The sequence below is a fragment of the Aedes aegypti genome, chromosome 1 (genome assembly GCF_002204515.2).
Source record: "Aedes aegypti strain LVP_AGWG chromosome 1, AaegL5.0 Primary Assembly, whole genome shotgun sequence".
NCBI classification, from domain to species: Eukaryota; Metazoa; Arthropoda; class Insecta; order Diptera; family Culicidae; genus Aedes; species Aedes aegypti.
The window spans coordinates 22,788,388-22,806,929 of NC_035107.1; the positions used below are offsets into that span (position 1 = coordinate 22,788,388).

At 43.9% G+C, this 18,542-nt stretch overlaps 1 protein-coding gene across 3 annotated transcripts in view; it reads right to left on the bottom strand.

Moving 5' to 3' along the window:
* Positions 1 to 3,740: 3,740 nt before the first annotated feature.
* The window catches only part of LOC5572314 (transmembrane protein 41 homolog), a 62,106-nt gene continuing 47,304 nt past the window's right edge, over positions 3,741 to 18,542 (bottom strand). For all 3 annotated transcript variants that reach the window (XM_021839133.1, XM_021839134.1, XM_021839135.1), the window contains exons 3-4: positions 5,696 to 5,824; positions 3,741 to 5,636 (exon numbers count right to left, since the gene is read on the bottom strand). In XM_021839133.1, coding sequence (XP_021694825.1) covers positions 5,129 to 5,636; positions 5,696 to 5,824 — 637 coding nt within the window. In that variant the 3' untranslated portion in view covers positions 3,741 to 5,128. The remainder of the gene's footprint in view (positions 5,637 to 5,695; positions 5,825 to 18,542) is intronic.

The window sequence follows — 18,542 nt, forward strand, 5'->3', positions numbered from 1 at the left end:
CTATTTTTATCCTAAAATAGATTCCGGAATATATTCCCGCATTCAACTACAACTGTACTTAGCCTTTCAAAAGTTCAAAATTTTCCCTCGCATCGCCTCCAAAAAATCATTGATCCTGTCAAATCTCATGCTTCGCTAAAATGTCGATTAGAAATTCCTTCGTAAATTCTTAGTTCCTTCATATTCATCACAAATTCTTCTATGTTTTTTTTGTTGAAACTCTGTTTCAAATTCCCGGCTTACACAAGAATTATTTATGAAAGGTGTTTTTTAAATGTCTCTTGCCTTCGAATCATCAGAGGAAATTTCTTGAAAAACTCCCAGGAATGCTCATGCTTCCGAAATTTGCATAGCGATAAAGGAAGCTGTGGATAAAAATAAGGCAAAAGAACTGCGTAGGGAGATACAGTGGGATTCCGTTTTTGGCAACAAACTCGAAATTTTCAGTTGCTAAAAACGGAACCGTGCCAAAATCGGAACCCTTTTATTCTATTTTATTTTTTGATAATTGTTTTTCAGAATATCATTATGATGTTCTTACACCATGTTATATGCAACCATATGATACCCAGACTTTGAAACGGTCCATTCAAAGCCGATTTCCGGGCGGTAGAACTATGCTACGAATCTTTAGACCCGTAGTGTTAAATGTGACCGACGTTCTACATACTTTGTCTCCAATGATTTTAATAAGCTTTATGTATATAGTGTATATGTACGGCCGACCTTTATTCAAAAATTGGACATTCTCTCAAAAAATGAAACGTATTTCTGTATAGTTACAAACACATTTTTACAAAAATAAAAAGCTTCGAATCTGGGTATTATAAAACAAAACGACTTTAAAATTTATTATTATTTTTTTTTTTTTGAATTTGTTTATCGGCATTTTGGTCTATTTTGCTCGAAGTAAGAGGGAGCATGGAGAAGAAAGCAATGAATACTAGATGGATAGGTACCGTAAGGGAACGGCGAGAGAAATTGAATTAGATGTTGAAAAGGGCATACCATATGAAACAGTATTACTTGAACCGCCCTTCGTTGTGGCTAACGTCCCCTATGGGAACGGCTTGGGTGTGTGTTTGAGAATGGAAGATTCTCAGAGGGATTTTTGGAAGAATCCCAGAAGTATTTCTGGAAGTATCCCAGAGGCATTTGAGGAAGACTTCCAGAAAGATTTATGGAAGAATCCCAGAGTGATTTGTGAGAATCTCAGAGGGATTTCTGGAGAGTCCAAGAGGAACTTCTGGAAGAATCCCCGAGGGACTCCTGCAAGAATCCCAGAAGCGTTTCTACAAGAATTCCAATGAGATTTGTGGAAGAATATCAGAGGTATTTCTGGAAGAATTTCTGGAGGAACCCCAAAAGAATTTTTGGAGGATTCCCAGAGGGATTTCTGGAGGAATATCAAAGATATTTCTGGAAGAATCCCAGAAAAAAATCAGGAGGGATCTCAAAGGGATTTCTAGTAGAATCCCAGAGCAATTTCTGTAGGAATACCAGAGGGATTTTGGGAGAATTTCAGAGAGATTTCTGGAAGAATCCCAGAGGGTTTTTTGCAAGAATTCCAGAGGAATTTCTGCAAGAATCCCAGAGGGATTTCCCCAAGAATCCCAGAGGGATTTCTGTAAGAATTACAGAGGAATTTTTGCAAGAATTATAGAGGGATTTCTGCCAGAATCCCAAAAGGATTTCTGTCACAATACCAGAGATTTCGCAAGAATCTCAAAGGGATTTCTGCAACAATCTCAGAGGGATTTCTGCAGGAATCCAAGAGGAACTTCTGGATGAATCCTAGAGGAACTTCTGGAAGAATCCTAGAGGAACGATTTCTGTAGGAATATCAGAGGTACCTTTGGAAGAATTTTAGACGGATTTCTGGAACAATCCCAGATAGATATCTGGAGAAGCCCCGAGGAACTTCTGGAAGAATCTCAGAGAGATTTCTGCAAGAATCCTAGATGGATTTCTGCAAGAAGCCTCAATACCCCAAAATTGGTGATAAGACGTATTGGAAAAGGTCTGACGATTCGATTGGTAAAGGTCCAATTGACCGGTACCCTAGCCAGTTATTGAAAAGGAATATACACACTTAAACGGATTCGCCGAGAACCCAACAGCTGAGATATCGGTAATAATTTGACGATTCTCGGTAAAACTTTTACCGAGATCTCGGTAAACGTTTACCGAATCTCGGTAACGTTCGCCGAGATTTCGGCAAAAAATTTGGATAACCGAAATCTCGGTTAAATAAGTACCGAAATTCGGCATTGAAAATTACCGAATACTCAGCTGTTGGGTTCTCGGCGAAAACTTTTACTGAGGTCGGTGAAATAATTTAAGTGTGTAAAGAGAGATTCAATTCCAAGAACTCCCTAAGATAGATTGTACCTTTTATTTCGTCCAGGAATAACTCTTGAATGTCTCCAGGCATCTCGCAAGCATTTCGTCAATGAAACGGGCACAAATTCCCAAAGGAATTAGGCTAGGGATTTATGTAGAGATTTTTCCAGTATAATTTTCATTCTTCAAGGAGCTCTTCCAGAAATTCATGAGGGTTTTATTGAACTCATTACCTTAGAGACACAAAGCATGAATTCATAATAGTTATGGCACCGATTCTATTTTATTTTTCCTGGATGCTACATTCAATTTCTTGAAATTTTATATTTTTTCTGAATAGTCAAAATCTTTAGCTAAAAAGTTATATATATTTTTTTAATAAAACTTAAGCAAACTCGCGATTGTTCTGGTCATTTATTTTTATTTATTTCTATTTCGGAAATGGTCACCCTAATCAAAAAATCCAAAAACACGTGTATCCTTATTTCGGTTAAGGAACAAAATAGCAAATTTTCTCGGTATTCGGTGACCCACAAGATCGGTTTTTCATGGAATGGCTAACATCTTGAATTCTTTCAGGAATTACTCTTAACATTTCGCTAAAGATTGAGTCAGGTATATTGTCAATGTATTTTCAGTAACCAATTCAAGCTTCTTTCAATGAATTATTTCAAAGCTTTTTATTTTCTTGATATATAACTTAAATATTTCTTTGGACATTACTTCCGGAAATTCTTCCATTGACCTCTTTCCTGTGGAATTACAGTTCTTTCAGCGACATCTCTGGGAAAAAATGCTTCAGAATTTCATTCAGAGATTCCTACATAAACTTTCCCAAGAATGCTTCAAAAATTCACACAGGAGTTTCTTATGGAATACAAAATCCGTTGTTCTAAGAAATTTACTTCGAATTCTGCAGATGAATTTTTGATGTTCTGAGAGTTATTCATAAATAGATGGCAGTAAAACCTGAAAGGAGCAATAGATTTAGATCTGAATATAATTTCCAAAGCTTTAGAATCTTTGGAAGAATTCCTGTTTTTTGCTATTTTGGACAAATAGGGGCAAATCCATTCGATAAAAGTGCCTTTGTTTGAATTTTAAAGAATTTAAAAAAATCTGCATGGAATCCGCATAGAATCTTCTTATGTAAACCTTGGAGTTTCCCTGCTTGGTAAGCTCGAAAGTTCCTACACAACTTCCGACGATCGGTTGTGACGATCGATTCTATTCTATCAATTCATCCTATATCATTATGGATTGTGATAACCACTACAGCCAAGCATGACACGGTTGTAATGTAGCTGATTTAATCATTAATCATTTGTTGTTTATTTTTTTTTCCAATTTATGCATTATTTGACATAAGCTTTTATTATTAACCCTTCATTTTACAATGAACTGTCTAGTTTCTTTAGTATCTTTTTTTTCTCTTTCATTTTGCATTGTTTTAGCGTAAAAACGGAGATTTACTATATGCTTAACTCCTACGATAGATTTCTTTTCTTCTTGTTCCGTATATATTTCGAGCCTAGCGCGAATCCTCTTATTACAGCCGTGCAGAGCACTTAGTGCACAAGTTTTCCACTCAATTTGCTATAATTTTTGTTGAACATTTAAAAACTAAAAACAGAGGAAAAATGCAATGCAATGCTCCACGTCGCTCTTAGTATTTTGTGGTATGTAGCGTGGCTTTCTAGGCGTCATAAGTAAGTATTAGCTATTATATTGGTCATCATATATTTTAATATCTTTCCCTTCCTCGTCAATTAGTTTGAGGAGGGGCAAATTTTTGAGACATATATGTAATCCAAAACTATGGATCAAACTTGGTCGCGCTTTATTTTTCTGCATCGGGTTCATATGTTCTGTCTTACAGTAAGCTCTACTTGTAATACTTCTTTTTTACTAGTTTGTCGAAAGAGTTCACGTTTGGGGTCCAACACAAAAGTGTGCAACAGAAACGTGAGGTATCCGACTAAAATAAAAAAAAATCCCCCTTTATTTAGATGGAACGGGGCGAACTACTTAAGGTGAAGATGGATCGGAGTCAAACATCAAATTTCCAAGAGTACAAATTCAGAAAACCAGACCGTGGTTCAAGCTGAAAATTTGATCGATTGTCATTGATCAATCGATCAAATTTTCAAATTGAGGGTCGCTAGTTTTTTTTTAAATAGGAACTATAGTGACTCCATGCTTGAAAACAAGAGACAAGAAGATAAAAGAATCCAAAGGAAATCAGGGGACAATTTGGTTAACTTTTCTCATAGAAACTTTGAGCAATTTGCAGTAGACTTGCAATGCATAAGTCGAAGATTTCAGATAAATATGTTAGACTAAACTTCCAAACTATCATTCAAAAGTGCAAGGTTTTAATTTCATGATTTTATGCATTTTGGACCGGTCTAATGCTCATAATCATTATAGCTTGATTCACAAATTTATAGATCTCGCCATTCGACTGAGTCGCTCAACCCGCTCCATCCATATTCCAATATCTCTATTCGATCACTAAATCCGCTCACGTCTTACAAACTATCTCAAAACTAACTCGAATCGCTAATAAACACAGTTTTCAGTATCCTTACACACTCATCTTTGGCTAGAATTATACTATTCATCGATCCGATTGCGGTTCCGATCGGTTCGGTATCCCTCCCTCCCCGCTATCCTCCGTAAGCCTAATGACTGACTAACCTTTTTTGCTTGTGGTAAAACAAATGTCCCCAGCGCCGGACGAGGCGCGAAGACCTTGACGCATGGCCGTGTGTGTTCCAGCTCCTTAGTCGATCTTGGACTTGAAGTACCGCTTGAATATGACCGGCACGAGCGAACAAACGGAAAACACCGCCAGCAGCGTGACCGAGCCCCAGCTAAACGCATCGCTCGAGCTAGTCATCTTGTACAGGGTCTTGCCCGCTTGGATGGCAATGAAGGAGGGCGGGGCCACCCCGAGGAACGTCCCAAGGGCGAACGGATACAGCGGAACGCCGATGACCGGTGCCACCAGGTTGATGAACCAATTGGGTAGGAATGGGGTCATCCGCAGGAACAGCATGTAGCTGAGCAGATCTTCCCGGTGTTTGTCCACCTGCTGGGCCCAGACGCGTGCCTTCTCGGGGAAGTAGTGCTTGACGACGCGGCGTCCGACCAGCTGCGATAGCAGATAGCACAGGGTGGCTCCCAGGGCCGAGCAGAAGCACACCAGCGTAAGGGCTACGGGGAAGTTGTACAGGAACCCGCTGAGGATCGACAGGAACAACGAACCGGGAATGGCAAACGTTTGGAGGCTGAAAAGAGGGTGGTGGATTAGGTGAAAAACCTTCGAAGGTTGTCGGGTAGTACTTACAATATGTAGACGAGGACTACGCCGGACATCACCTCCAGGTAGTAGAGATCTTTGTAGCGATCCAGGACACGTCCCAGCTGTTTGGCATCCTCGATGTCGAACGGGACCTTGATGTACTGCTTTTCGGACCTATTGGGAAGTTACAAGATGGATAATCAATCTGTGTTTCATCTCAAATTTAACTCAAGGAATCGTGAGGCAGAACTATTACGGACACATGATGAGCCCGTTTTATGTAAATTTCATTAAATTTATGGAAGCTTTATTCAAAAGTTTTTGAATTTTGTAAAACTTTCTTACAGAAGCTTCATAACCTTCCATACAAACACTTGCGATGCTTCCACGCAAAAGCTTGGAAAACTTTCACAAAAAGCTTAAAAAGTTTCCACTTGGAAGCTCAAAAAGCGTCCATTTATAAGGTAAGGAAGTTTTATTCCAAAAGCTCAAAAGGTTTCCATCAAGAAGCTTGGAAACCTTCCTTCTAGAAGCTTGGAAAGCTTCCTTCCAGCAGCTTGGAAAGCTTCCTTCCAGAAGCTTAGAAAGCTTCCTTCCAGAAGCTTGGAAAGCTTCCTTCCAGAAGCTGGGAAAGCTTCCTTGCAAAGCTGGGAAAGCTTCCTTCCAGAAGCTGGGAAAGCTTCCTTCCAGAAGCTTGGAAAGCTTCCTTCCAGAAGCTTGGAAAGCTTCCTTCCAGAAGCTTGGAAAGCTTCCTTCCAGAAGCTTGGAAAGCTTCCTTCCAGAAGCTTGGAAAGCTTCCTTCCAGAAGCTTGGAAAGCTTCCTTCCAGAAGCTTGGAAAGCTTCCTTCCAGAAGCTTGGAAAGCTTCCTTCCAGAAGCTTGGAAAGCTTCCTTCCAGAAGCTTGGAAAGCTTCCTCCCAGAAGCTTGGAAAGCTTCCTCCCAGAAGCTTGGAAAGCTTCCTCCCAGAAGCTTGGAAAGCTTCCTCCCAGAAGCTTGGAAAGCTTCCTTCCAGAAGCTTGGAAAGCTTCCTTCCAGAAGCTTGGAAAGCTTCCTTCCAGAAGCTTGGAAAGCTTCCTTCCAGAAGCTTGGAAAGCTTCCTTCCAGAAGCTTGGAAAGCTTCCTTCCCTTCCAGAAGCTTGGAAAGCTTCCTTCCAGAAGCTTGGAAAGCTTCCTTCCAGAAGCTTGGAAAGCTTCCTTCCAGAAGCTTGGAAAGCTTCCTTCCAGAAGCTTGGAAAGCTTCCTTCCAGAAGCTTGGAAAGCTTCCTTCCAGAAGCTTGGAAAGCTTCCTTCCAGAAGCTTGGAAAGCTTCCTTCCAGAAGCTTGGAAAGCTTCCTTCCAGAAGCTTGGAAAGCTTCCTTCCAGAAGCTTGGAAAGCTTCCTTCCAGAAGCTTGGAAAGCTTCCTTCCAGAAGCTTGGAAAGCTTCCTTCCAGAAGCTTGGAAAGCTTCCTTCCAGAAGCTTGGAAAGCTTCCTTCCAGAAGCTTGGAAAGCTTCCTTCCAGAAGCTTGGAAAGCTTCCTTCCAGAAGCTTGGAAAGCTTCCTTCCAGAAGCTTGGAAAGCTTCCTTCCAGAAGCTTGGAAAGCTTCCTTCCAGAAGCTTGGAAAGCTTCCTTCCAGAAGCTTGGAAAGCTTCCTTCCAGAAGCTTGGAAAGCTTCCTTCCAGAAGCTTGGAAAGCTTCCTTCCAGAAGCTTGGAAAGCTTCCTTCCAGAAGCTTGGAAAGCTTCCTTCCAGAAGCTTGGAAAGCTTTCCTTAACTCCAGAAGCTTGGAAAGCTTCCTCCCAGAAGCTTGGAAAGCTTCCTCCCAGAAGCTTGGAAAGCTTCCTCCCAGAAGCTTGGAAAGCTTCCTCCCAGAAGCTTGGAAAGCTTCCTCCCAGAAGCTTGGAAAGCTTCCTTCCAGAAGCTTGGAAAGCTTCCTTCCAGAAGCTTGGAAAGCTTCCTTCCAGAAGCTTGGAAAGCTTCCTTCCAGAAGCTTGGAAAGCTTCCTTCCAGAAGCTTGGAAAGCTTCCTTCCAGAAGCTTGGAAAGCTTCCTTCCAGAAGCTTGGAAAGCTTCCTTCCAGAAGCTTGGAAAGCTTCCTTCCAGAAGCTTGGAAAGCTTCCTTCCAGAAGCTTGGAAAGCTTCCTTCCAGAAGCTTAGCTTGGAAAGCTTCCTTCCAGAAGCTTGGAAAGCTTCCTTCCAGAAGCTTGGAAAGCTTCCTTCCAGAAGCTTGGAAAGCTTCCTTCCAGAAGCTTGGAAAGCTTCCTTCCAGAAGCTTGGAAAGCTTCCTTCCAGAAGCTTGGAAAGCTTCCTTCCAGAAGCTTGGAAAGCTTCCTTCCAGAAGCTTGGAAAGCTTCCTTCCAGAAGCTTGGAAAGCTTCCTTCCAGAAGCTTGGAAAGCTTCCTTCCAGAAGCTTGGAAAGCTTCCTTCCAGAAGCTTGGAAAGCTTCCTTCCAGAAGCTTGGAAAGCTTCCTTCCAGAAGCTTGGAAAGCTTCCTTCCAGAAGCTTGGAAAGCTTCCTTCCAGAAGCTTGGAAAGCTTCCTTCCAGAAGCTTGGAAAGCTTCCTTCCAGAAGCTTGGAAAGCTTCCTTCCAGAAGCTTGGAAAGCTTCCTCCCAGAAGCTTGGAAAGCTTCCTCCCAGAAGCTTGGAAAGCTTCCTCCCAGAAGCTTGGAAAGCTTCCTCCCAGAAGCTTGGAAAGCTTCCTTCCAGAAGCTTGGAAAGCTTCCTTCCAGAAGCTTGGAAAGCTTCCTTCCAGAAGCTTGGAAAGCTTCCTTCCAGAAGCTTGGAAAGCTTCCTTCCAGAAGCTTGGAAAGCTTCCTTCCAGAAGCTTGGAAAGCTTCCTTCCAGAAGCTTGGAAAGCTTCCTTCCAGAAGCTTGGAAAGCTTCCTTCCAGAAGCTTGGAAAGCTTCCTTCCAGAAGCTTGGAAAGCTTCCTTCCAGAAGCTTGGAAAGCTTCCTTCCAGAAGCTTGGAAAGCTTCCTTCCAGAAGCTTGGAAAGCTTCCTTCCAGAAGCTTGGAAAGCTTCCTTCCAGAAGCTTGGAAAGCTTCCTTCCAGAAGCTTGGAAAGCTTCCTTCCAGAAGCTTGGAAAGCTTCCTTCCAGAAGCTTGGAAAGCTTCCTTCCAGAAGCTTGGAAAGCTTCCTTCCAGAAGCTTGGAAAGCTTCCTTCCAGAAGCTTGGAAAGCTTCCTTCCAGAAGCTTGGAAAGCTTCCTTCCAGAAGCTTGGAAAGCTTCCTTCCAGAAGCTTGGAAAGCTTCCTCCCAGAAGCTTGGAAAGCTTCCTCCCAGAAGCTTGGAAAGCTTCCTCCCAGAAGCTTGGAAAGCTTCCTCCCAGAAGCTTGGAAAGCTTCCTTCCAGAAGCTTGGAAAGCTTCCTTCCAGAAGCTTGGAAAGCTTCCTTCCAGAAGCTTGGAAAGCTTCCTTCCAGAAGCTTGGAAAGCTTCCTTCCAGAAGCTTGGAAAGCTTCCTTCCAGAAGCTTGGAAAGCTTCCTTCCAGAAGCTTGGAAAGCTTCCTTCCAGAAGCTTGGAAAGCTTCCTTCCAGAAGCTTGGAAAGCTTCCTTCCAGAAGCTTGGAAAGCTTCCTTCCAGAAGCTTGGAAAGCTTCCTTCCAGAAGCTTGGAAAGCTTCCTTCCAGAAGCTTGGAAAGCTTCCTTCCAGAAGCTTGGAAAGCTTCCTTCCAGAAGCTTGGAAAGCTTCCTTCCAGAAGCTTGGAAAGCTTCCTTCCAGAAGCTTGGAAAGCTTCCTTCCAGAAGCTTGGAAAGCTTCCTTCCAGAAGCTTGGAAAGCTTCCTTCCAGAAGCTTGGAAAGCTTCCTTCCAGAAGCTTGGAAAGCTTCCTTCCAGAAGCTTGGAAAGCTTCCTTCCAGAAGCTTGGAAAGCTTCCTCCCAGAAGCTTGGAAAGCTTCCTCCCAGAAGCTTGGAAAGCTTCCTCCAGAAGCTTGGAAAGCTTCCTCCCAGAAGCTTGGAAAGCTTCCTTCCAGAAGCTTGGAAAGCTTCCTTCCAGAAGCTTGGAAAGCTTCCTTCCAGAAGCTTGGAAAGCTTCCTTCCAGAAGCTTGGAAAGCTTCCTTCCAGAAGCTTGGAAAGCTTCCTTCTAGAAAGCTCGCTGAACTTCTTCTAGAAACTTGTTGAGCTTCTTTTAGAAACTTACTGAGCTTCGTCTAGAAGCTTGCTGAGCTTTTTCTTAAAGCTTGCTAAGCTTCTTCTAGAAGCTTGCTGAGCTTCTTCTAGAATCTTGCTGATTTTTTTCTAGAAGCTTGCTGATCTTCTTCTTGAAGCTTTCTGAGCTTTTTCTAGAAGCTTGCTGAGCTTCTTCTAGAAGCTTGCTGCGCTTCTTCTAGAATCTTGCTGATCTTTTTCTAGAATCTTGCTGATCTTTTTCTAGAAGCTTTCTGAGCTTTTTCTAGAAGCTTGCTGAGCTTCTTCTAGAAGCTTGCTGAACTTCTTCTAGAAGCTTGCTGAGCATTTTCTAGAAGCTTACTGAGATTTTCCTAGAAGCTTGCTGAGCTTCTTCTAGAAGCTTGCTGAGCTTCTTCTAAAAGCTTGCTGATCTTCTTCTAGAAGCTTGCTGAACTTCTTCTAAAAGCTTGCTGAGCTTCTTCTAGAAGCTTGCTGAGCTTCTTCTAAAAGCTTGCTAAGCTTCTTCTAGAAGCTTGCTGATCTTTTTCTAGAAGCTTGCTGAGCTTTTTCTAGAAGCTTTCTGAGCTTCTTCTAGAATCTTGCTGATCTTTTTCTAGAAGCTTGCTGAGATTCTTCTTGAAGCTTTCTGAGCTTCTTCTAGAAGCTTGCTGAGCTTCTTCTAGAAGCTTGCTGAGCTTCTTCTAGAAGCTTGCTGAGCTTCTCCTAGAAGCTTGCTGAGCTTCTCCTAGCAGCTTGCTGAGCTTCTTCTAGAAGATTTCTGAGCATTTCCAAGAAGCTTGCTGCGCTTCTTTTAGAATCTTGCTAATCTTTTTCTAGAATCTTGCTGATCTTTTTCTAGAAGCTTGCTGAGCTTTTTCTAGAAGCTTGCTGAGCTTCTTCTAGAAGCTTGCTGAGCTTCTTCTAGAAGCTTGCTGAGCTTCTTCTAGAAGCTTGCTGAGAATTTTCTAGAAGCTTACTGAGATTTTCCTAGAAGCTTGCTGAGCTTCTTCTAGAAGCTTGCTGAGCTTCTCCTAGAATCTTGCTGATTTTTTTCTAGAAGCTTGCTGATCTTTTTCTAGAAGCTTGCTGAGCTTTTTCTAGAAGCTTTCTGAGCTTCTTCTAGAATCTTGCTGATCTTTTTCTAGAAGCTTGCTGAGATTCTTCTTGAAGCTTTCTGAGCTTCTTCTTGAAGCTTTCTGAGCTTCTTCTAGAAGCTTGCTGAGCTTCTTCTAGAAGCTTGCTGAGCTTCTCCTAGAAGCTTGTTGAGCTTCTTCTAGAAGCTTGCTGGGTTTCTCCTAGAAGCTTGCTGAGCTTCTCCTAGAAGCTTGCTGAGCTTATCCTAGCTTGCTGAGTTCTTCTAGAAGCTTGCTGAGCTTCTTCTAGAAGCTTGCTGAGTTTCTCCTAGAAGCTTGCTGAGCTTCTTCTAGAAGCTTGCTGAGCTTCTGCTAGAAGCTTGCTGGGTTTCTCCTAGAAGCTTGTTGAGTTTCTCCTAGAAGCTTGCTGAGTTTCTCCTAGAAGCTTGCTTAGCTTCTCCTAGAAGCTTGCTGAGCTTCTCCTAGAAGCTTGCTGAGCTTCTTCTAGAAGCTTGCTGAGTTTCTCCTAGAAGCTTGCTGAGCTTCTCCTAGAAGCTTGCTGAGCTTCTCCTAGAAGCTTGCTGGGTTTCTCCTAGAAGCTTGTTGAGCTTCTCCTAGAAGCTTGTTGAGCTTCCGCTAGAAGCTTGCTGAGTTTCTCCTAGAAGCTTGCTGAGCTTCTCCTAGAAGCTTGCTGAGCTTCTCCTAGAAGCTTGCTGAGCTTCTTCTAGAAGCTTGCTGAGCTTCTCCTAGAAGCTTGCTGAGCTTTTCCTAGAAGCTTGCTGAGTTTCTCCTAGAAGCTTGCTGAGTTTCTCCTAGAAGCTTGCTGAGCTTCTCCTAGAAGCTTGCTGAGCTTCACCTAGAAGCTTGCTGATCTTTTTCTAGAAGCTTGCTGAGTTTCTCCTAGAAGCTTGCTGAGCTTCTTCTAGAAGCTTGCTGAGCTTCTTCTAGAAGCTTGCTGAGCTTCTTCTAGAAGCTTGCTGAGCTACTCCTAGAAGCTTGCTGAGCTTCTCCTAGAAGCTTGTTGAGCTTCTCCTAGAAGCTTGCTGAGTTTCTCCTAGAAGCTTGCTGAGCTTCTCCTAGAAGCTTGCTGAGCTTCACCTAGAAGCTTGCTGAGCTTCTTCTAGAAGCTTGCTGAGTTTCTCCTAGAAGCTTGCTGAGTTTCTCCTAGAAGCTTGCTGAGCTTCTCCTAGAAGCTTGCTGAGCTTCTCCTAGAAGCTTGTTGAGCTTCCGCTAGAAGCTTGCTGAGTTTCTCCTAGAAGCTTGCTGAGCTTCTCCTAGAAGCTTGCTGAGCTTCTCCTAGAAGCTTGCTGAGCTTCTTCTAGAAGCTTGCTGAGCTTCTTCTAGAAGCTTGCTGAGCTTCTTCTAGAAGCTTGCTGAGCTTCTTCTAGAAGCTTGCTGAGCTTCTCCTAGAAGCTTGCTGAGCTTCTTCTAGAAGCTTGCTGAGCTTCTTCTAGAAGCTTGCTGAGTTTCTCCTAGAAGCTTTCTGAGTTTGTCCTAGAAGCTTGCTGAGCTTCTCCTAGAAGCTTGCTGAGCTTCTGCTAGAAGCTTGCTGGGTTTCTCCTAGAAGCTTGCTGAGCTTCTCCTAGAAGCTTGTTGAGCTTCTCCTAGAAGCTTGTTGAGCTTCCGCTAGAAGCTTGCTGAGTTTCTCCTAGAAGCTTGCTGAGCTTCTCCTAGAAGCTTGCTGAGCTTCTCCTAGAAGCTTGCTGAGCTTCTTCTAGAAGCTTGCTGAGCTTCTTCTAGAAGCTTGCTGAGCTTCTTCTAGAAGCTTGCTGAGCTTCTTCTAGAAGCTTGCTGAGCTTCTTCTAGAAGCTTGCTGAGCTTCTCCTAGAAGCTTGCTGAGTTTCTCCTAGAAGCTTGCTGAGTTTCTCCTAGAAGCTTGCTGAGCTTCTCCTAGAAGCTTGCTGAGCTTCACCTAGAAGCTTGCTGATCTTTTTCTAGAAGCTTGCTGAGTTTCTCCTAGAAGCTTGTTGAGTTTCTCCTAGAAGCTTGCTGAGCTTCTTCTAGAAGCTTGCTGAGTTTGTCCTAGAAGCTTGCTGAGTTTGTCCTAGAAGCTTGCTGAGCTTCTCCTAGAAGCTTGCTGAGCTTCTGCTAGAAGCTTGCTGGGTTTCTCCTAGAAGCTTGCTGAGCTTCACCTAGAAGCTTGCTGAGCTTCTTCTAGAAGCTTGCTGAGTTTCTCCTAGAAGCTTGCTGAGTTTCTCCTAGAAGCTTGCTGAGCTTCTCCTAGAAGCTTGCTGAGCTTCTCCTAGAAGCTTGCTGGGTTTCTCCTAGAAGCTTGTTGAGCTTCTCCTAGAAGCTTGTTGAGCTTCCGCTAGAAGCTTGCTGAGTTTCTCCTAGAAGCTTGCTGAGCTTCTCCTAGAAGCTTGCTGAGCTTCTCCTAGAAGCTTGCTGAGCTTCTTCTAGAAGCTTGCTGAGCTTCTTCTAGAAGCTTGCTGAGCTTCTTCTAGAAGCTTGCTGAGCTTCTTCTAGAAGCTTGCTGAGCTACTCCTAGAAGCTTGCTGAGCTTCTCCTAGAAGCTTGCTGAGCTTCTTCTAGAAGCTTGCTGGGTTTCTCCTAGAAGCTTGTTGAGTTTCTCCTAGAAGCTTGCTGAGTTTCCCCTAGAAGCTTGCTGAGCTTCTCCTAGAAGCTTGCTGAGCTTCTCCTAGAAGCTTGCTGAGCTTCTTCTAGAAGCTTGCTGAGTTTCTCCTAGAAGCTTGCTGAGTTTCTCCTATAAGCTTGCTGAGCTTCTCCTAGAAGCTTGCTGAGCTTCTCCTAGAAGCTTGCTGGGTTTCTCCTAGAAGCTTGTTGAGCTTCTCCTAGAAGCTTGTTGAGCTTCCGCTAGAAGCTTGCTGAGTTTCTCCTAGAAGCTTGCTGAGCTTCTCCTAGAAGCTTGCTGAGCTTCTCCTAGAAGCTTGCTGAGCTTCTCCTAGAAGCTTGCTGAGCTTCTCCTAGAAGCTTGCTGAGCTTCTTCTAGAAGCTTGCTGAGCTTCTTCTAGAAGCTTGCTGAGCTTCTTCTAGAAGCTTGCTGAGCTTCTCCTAGAAGCTTGCTGAGCTTCTCCTAGAAGCTTGCTGAGTTTCTCCTAGAAGCTTGCTGAGTTTCTCCTAGAAGCTTGCTGAGCTTCTCCTAGAAGCTTGCTGAGCTTCACCTAGAAGCTTGCTGATCTTTTTCTAGAAGCTTGCTGAGTTTCTCCTAGAAGCTTGCTGAGCTTCTCCTAGAAGCTTGCTGAGCTTCTCCTAGAAGCTTGCTGAGCTTCTTCTAGAAGCTTGCTGAGCTTCTTCTAGAAGCTTGCTGAGCTTCTTCTAGAAGCTTGCTGAGCTTCTCCTAGAAGCTTGCTGAGCTTCTCCTAGAAGCTTGCTGAGCTTCTCCTAGAAGCTTGCTGAGCTTCTCCTAGAAGCTTGCTGAGTTTCTCCTAGAAGCTTGCTGAGTTTCTCCTAGAAGCTTGCTGAGCTTCTCCTAGAAGCTTGCTGAGCTTCACCTAGAAGCTTGCTGATCTTTTTCTAGAAGCTTGCTGAGTTTCTCCTAGAAGCTTGCTGAGCTTCTTCTAGAAGCTTGCTGAGCTTCTTCTAGAAGCTTGCTGAGCTTCTTCTAGAAGCTTGCTGAGCTTCTTCTAGAAGCTTGCTGAGCTTCTTCTAGAAGCTTGCTGAGCTACTCCTAGAAGCTTGCTGAGCTTCTCCTAGAAGCTTGTTGAGTTTCTCCTAGAAGCTTGCTGAGTTTCTCCTAGAAGCTTGCTGAGCTTCTCCTAGAAGCTTGCTGAGCTTCACCTAGAAGCTTGCTGAGCTTCTTCTAGAAGCTTGCTGAGTTTCTCCTAGAAGCTTGCTGAGTTTCTCCTAGAAGCTTGCTGAGCTTCTCCTAGAAGCTTGCTGAGCTTCTCCTAGAAGCTTGTTGAGCTTCCGCTAGAAGCTTGCTGAGTTTCTCCTAGAAGCTTGCTGAGCTTCTCCTAGAAGCTTGCTGAGCTTCTCCTAGAAGCTTGCTGAGCTTCTCTAGAAGCTTGCTGAGCTTCTTCTAGAAGCTTGCTGAGCTTCTTCTAGAAGCTTGCTGAGCTTCTTCTAGAAGCTTGCTGAGCTTCTTCTAGAAGCTTGCTGAGCTTCTTCTAGAAGCTTGCTGAGCTTCTTCTAGAAGCTTGCTGAGCTTCTTCTAGAAGCTTGCTGAGCTACTCCTAGAAGCTTGCTGAGCTTCTCCTAGAAGCTTGTTGAGTTTCTCCTAGAAGCTTGCTGAGTTTCTCCTAGAAGCTTGCTGAGCTTCTCCTAGAAGCTTGCTGAGCTTCACCTAGAAGCTTGCTGAGCTTCTTCTAGAAGCTTGCTGAGTTTCTCCTAGAAGCTTGCTGAGTTTCTCCTAGAAGCTTGCTGAGCTTCTCCTAGAAGCTTGCTGAGCTTCTCCTAGAAGCTTGTTGAGCTTCCGCTAGAAGCTTGCTGAGTTTCTCCTAGAAGCTTGCTGAGCTTCTCCTAGAAGCTTGCTGAGCTTCTCCTAGAAGCTTGCTGAGCTTCTCCTAGAAGCTTGCTGAGCTTCTTCTAGAAGCTTGCTGAGCTTCTTCTAGAAGCTTGCTGAGCTTCTTCTAGAAGCTTGCTGAGCTTCTTCTAGAAGCTTGCTGAGCTTCTTCTAGAAGCTTGCTGAGCTTCTTCTAGAAGCTTGCTGAGCTTCTTCTAGAAGCTTGCTGAGCTACTCCTAGAAGCTTGCTGAGCTTCTCCTAGAAGCTTGTTGAGTTTCTCCTAGAAGCTTGCTGAGTTTCTCCTAGAAGCTTGCTGAGCTTCTCCTAGAAGCTTGCTGAGCTTCACCTAGAAGCTTGCTGAGCTTCTTCTAGAAGCTTGCTGAGTTTCTCCTAGAAGCTTGCTGAGTTTCTCCTAGAAGCTTGTTGAGCTTCTCCTAGAAGCTTGTTGAGCTTCCGCTAGAAGCTTGCTGAGTTTCTCCTAGAAGCTTGCTGAGCTTCTTCTAGAAGCTTGCTGAGCTTCTTCTAGAAGCTTGCTGAGCTTCTTCTAGAAGCTTGCTGAGCTTCTCCTAGAAGCTTGCTGGGTTTCTCCTAGAAGCTTGCTGATCTTCTTCTAAAAGCTTGCTGAGCTTCTTCTAGAAGCTTGCTGAGCTTCTTCTAGAAGCTTGCTGGGTTTCTCCTAGAAGCTTGTTGAGCTTCTCCTAGAAGCTTGTTGAGCTTCCGCTAGAAGCTTGCTGAGTTTCTCCTAGAAGCTTGCTGAGCTTCTTCTAGAAGCTTGCTGAGCTTCTTCTAGAAGCTTGCTGAGCTTCTTCTAGAAGCTTGCTGAGCTTCTCCTAGAAGCTTGCTGGGTTTCTCCTAGAAGCTTGCTGATCTTCTTCTAAAAGCTTGCTGAGCTTCTTCTAGAAGCTTGCTGAGCTTCTTCTAGAAGCTTGCTGGGTTTCTCCTAGAAGCTTGTTGAGCTTCTCCTAGAAGCTTGTTGAGCTTCCGCTAGAAGCTTGCTGAGTTTCTCCTAGAAGCTTGCTGAGCTTCACCTAGAAGCTTGCTGAGCTTCTTCTAGAAGCTTGCTGAGCTTCTCCTAGAAGCTTGCTGGGTTTCTCCTAGAAGCTTGTTGAGCTTCTCCTAGAAGCTTGTTGAGCTTCTCCTAGAAGCTTGTTGAGCTTCCGCTAGAAGCTTGCTGAGTTTCTCCTAGAAGCTTGCTGAGCTTCTCCTAGAAGCTTGCTGAGCTTCTTCTAGAAGCTTGCTGAGCTTCTTCTAGAAGCTTGCTGAGCTTCTCCTAGAAGCTTGCTGAGCTTCTCCTAGAAGCTTGCTGAGCTTCTCCTAGAAGCTTGCTGAGCTTCTCCTAGAAGCTTACTGAGCTTCTCCTAGAAGCTTGCTGAGCTTCTCCTAGAAGCTTGCTGAGCTTCTCCTAGAATCTTGCTGATCTTTTTCTAGAAGCTTGCTGAGCTTCTCCTAGAAGCTTGCTGAGCTTCTCCTAGAAGCTTGCTGAGCTTCTTCTAGAGGCTTTCTGAGCTTCTCCTAGAAGCTTGCTGATCTTCTTCTAAAAGCTTGCTGAGCTTCTTCTAGAGGCATGCTGAGCTTTTTCTAGAAGCTTGCTGATCTTCTTCTAGAAGCTTGCTGAGCTTCTTCTAGAGGCTTGCTGAGCTTTTTCTAGAAGCTTGCAGAGCTTTTTCTTGAAGCTTGCTGAGCTTCTTCTAGAGGCTTGCTGAGCTTCTTCTAGAAGCTTGCAGAACTTTTGGTGGAAGCTTTCAGAACTTCTTCTAAAAGCTTGTTAAGCTTCTTCTATAAACTTGCTGAGCTTCTTCTAGAAGCATGCTGAGCTTCTCCTAGAAGCTTGCTGAGCTTCTTTTAGAAGCTTGCTGACCTTCTTCTAGAAGCTTGCTAAGCTTCTTCTAGCAGCTTGCTGTGCTTCTTCTAGAAGCTTGCTGAGCTTCTTCTAGAAGCTTGCTGAGCTTCTTCTAGAAGCTTTCTGAGCATTTCCAAGAAGCTTGCTGAGCTTCTTCTAGAAGCTTGCTGAGCTTCTTCTAGAAGCTTGCTGAGCTTTTTCTTGAAGCTTGCTAGCTTCTTCTAGAAGCTTGCTGAGCTTCTTCTAGAAGCTTGCTGAACTTCTTCTTAAAGCTAGCTGAGCTTCTTCTAGAAGCTTGCTGAACTTCTTCTTAAAGCTTGCTGAGCTTCTTCTAGAGGCTTGCTGAGCTTTTTCTAGAAGCTTGCAGAGCTTCTTTTAGAAGCTAGCTGAGCTTCTTCTAGAAGTTTGCAGAACTTTTTCTAGAAGCTTGCTGATCTTCTTTTAGAAGCTTGCTGAGCTTCTTCTAGAAGCTTTCTGAGCTTTTTTTAGAAGCTTGCTGAGCTTCTTCTAAAAGCTTGCTAAGCTTCTTCTAGAAGCTTGCTGAGCTTCTCCTAGAAGCTTGCTGAGCTTCTCCTAGAAGCTTGCTGAGCTTCTTCTAGAAGCTTGCTGAGCTTCTCCTAGAAGCTTGTTGAGCTTCTTCTAGAAGCTTGCTGGGTTTCTCCTAGAAGCTTGCTGAGCTTCTCCTAGAAGCTTGCTGAGCTTATCCTAGCTTGCTGAGTTCTTCTAGAAGCTTGCTGAGCTTCTTCTAGAAGCTTGCTGAGTTTCTCCTAGAAGCTTGCTGAGCTTCTCCTAGAAGCTTGCTGAGCTTCTGCTAGAAGCTTGCTGGGTTTCTCCTAGAAGCTTGTTGAGTTTCTCCTAGAAGCTTGCTGAGTTTCTCCTAGAAGCTTGCTGGGTTTCTCCTAGAAGCTTGTTGAGCTTCTCCTAGAAGCTTGTTGAGCTTCCGCTAGAAGCTTGCTGAGTTTCTCCTAGAAGCTTGCTGAGCTTCTCCTAGAAGCTTGCTGAGCTTCTTCTAGAAGCTTGCTGAGCTTCTCCTAGAAGCTTGCTGAGCTTTTCCTAGAAGCTTGCTGAGTTTCTCCTAGAAGCTTGCTGAGTTTCTCCTAGAAGCTTGCTGAGCTTCTCCTAGAAGCTTGCTGAGCTTCACCTAGAAGCTTGCTGATCTTTTTCTAGAAGCTTGCTGAGTTTCTCCTAGAAGCTTGCTGAGCTTCTTCTAGAAGCTTGCTGAGCTTCTTCTAGAAGCTTGCTGAGCTTCTTCTAGAAGCTTGCTGAGCTACTCCTAGAAGCTTGCTGAGCTTCTCCTAGAAGCTTGTTGAGTTTCTCCTAGAAGCTTGCTGAGTTTCTCCTAGAAGCTTGCTGAGCTTCTCCTAGAAGCTTGCTGAGCTTCTTCTAGAAGCTTGCTGAGTTTCTCCTAGAAGCTTGCTGAGTTTCTCCTAGAAGCTTGCTGAGCTTCTCCTAGAAGCTTGCTGAGCTTCTCCTAGAAGCTTGCTGGGTTTCT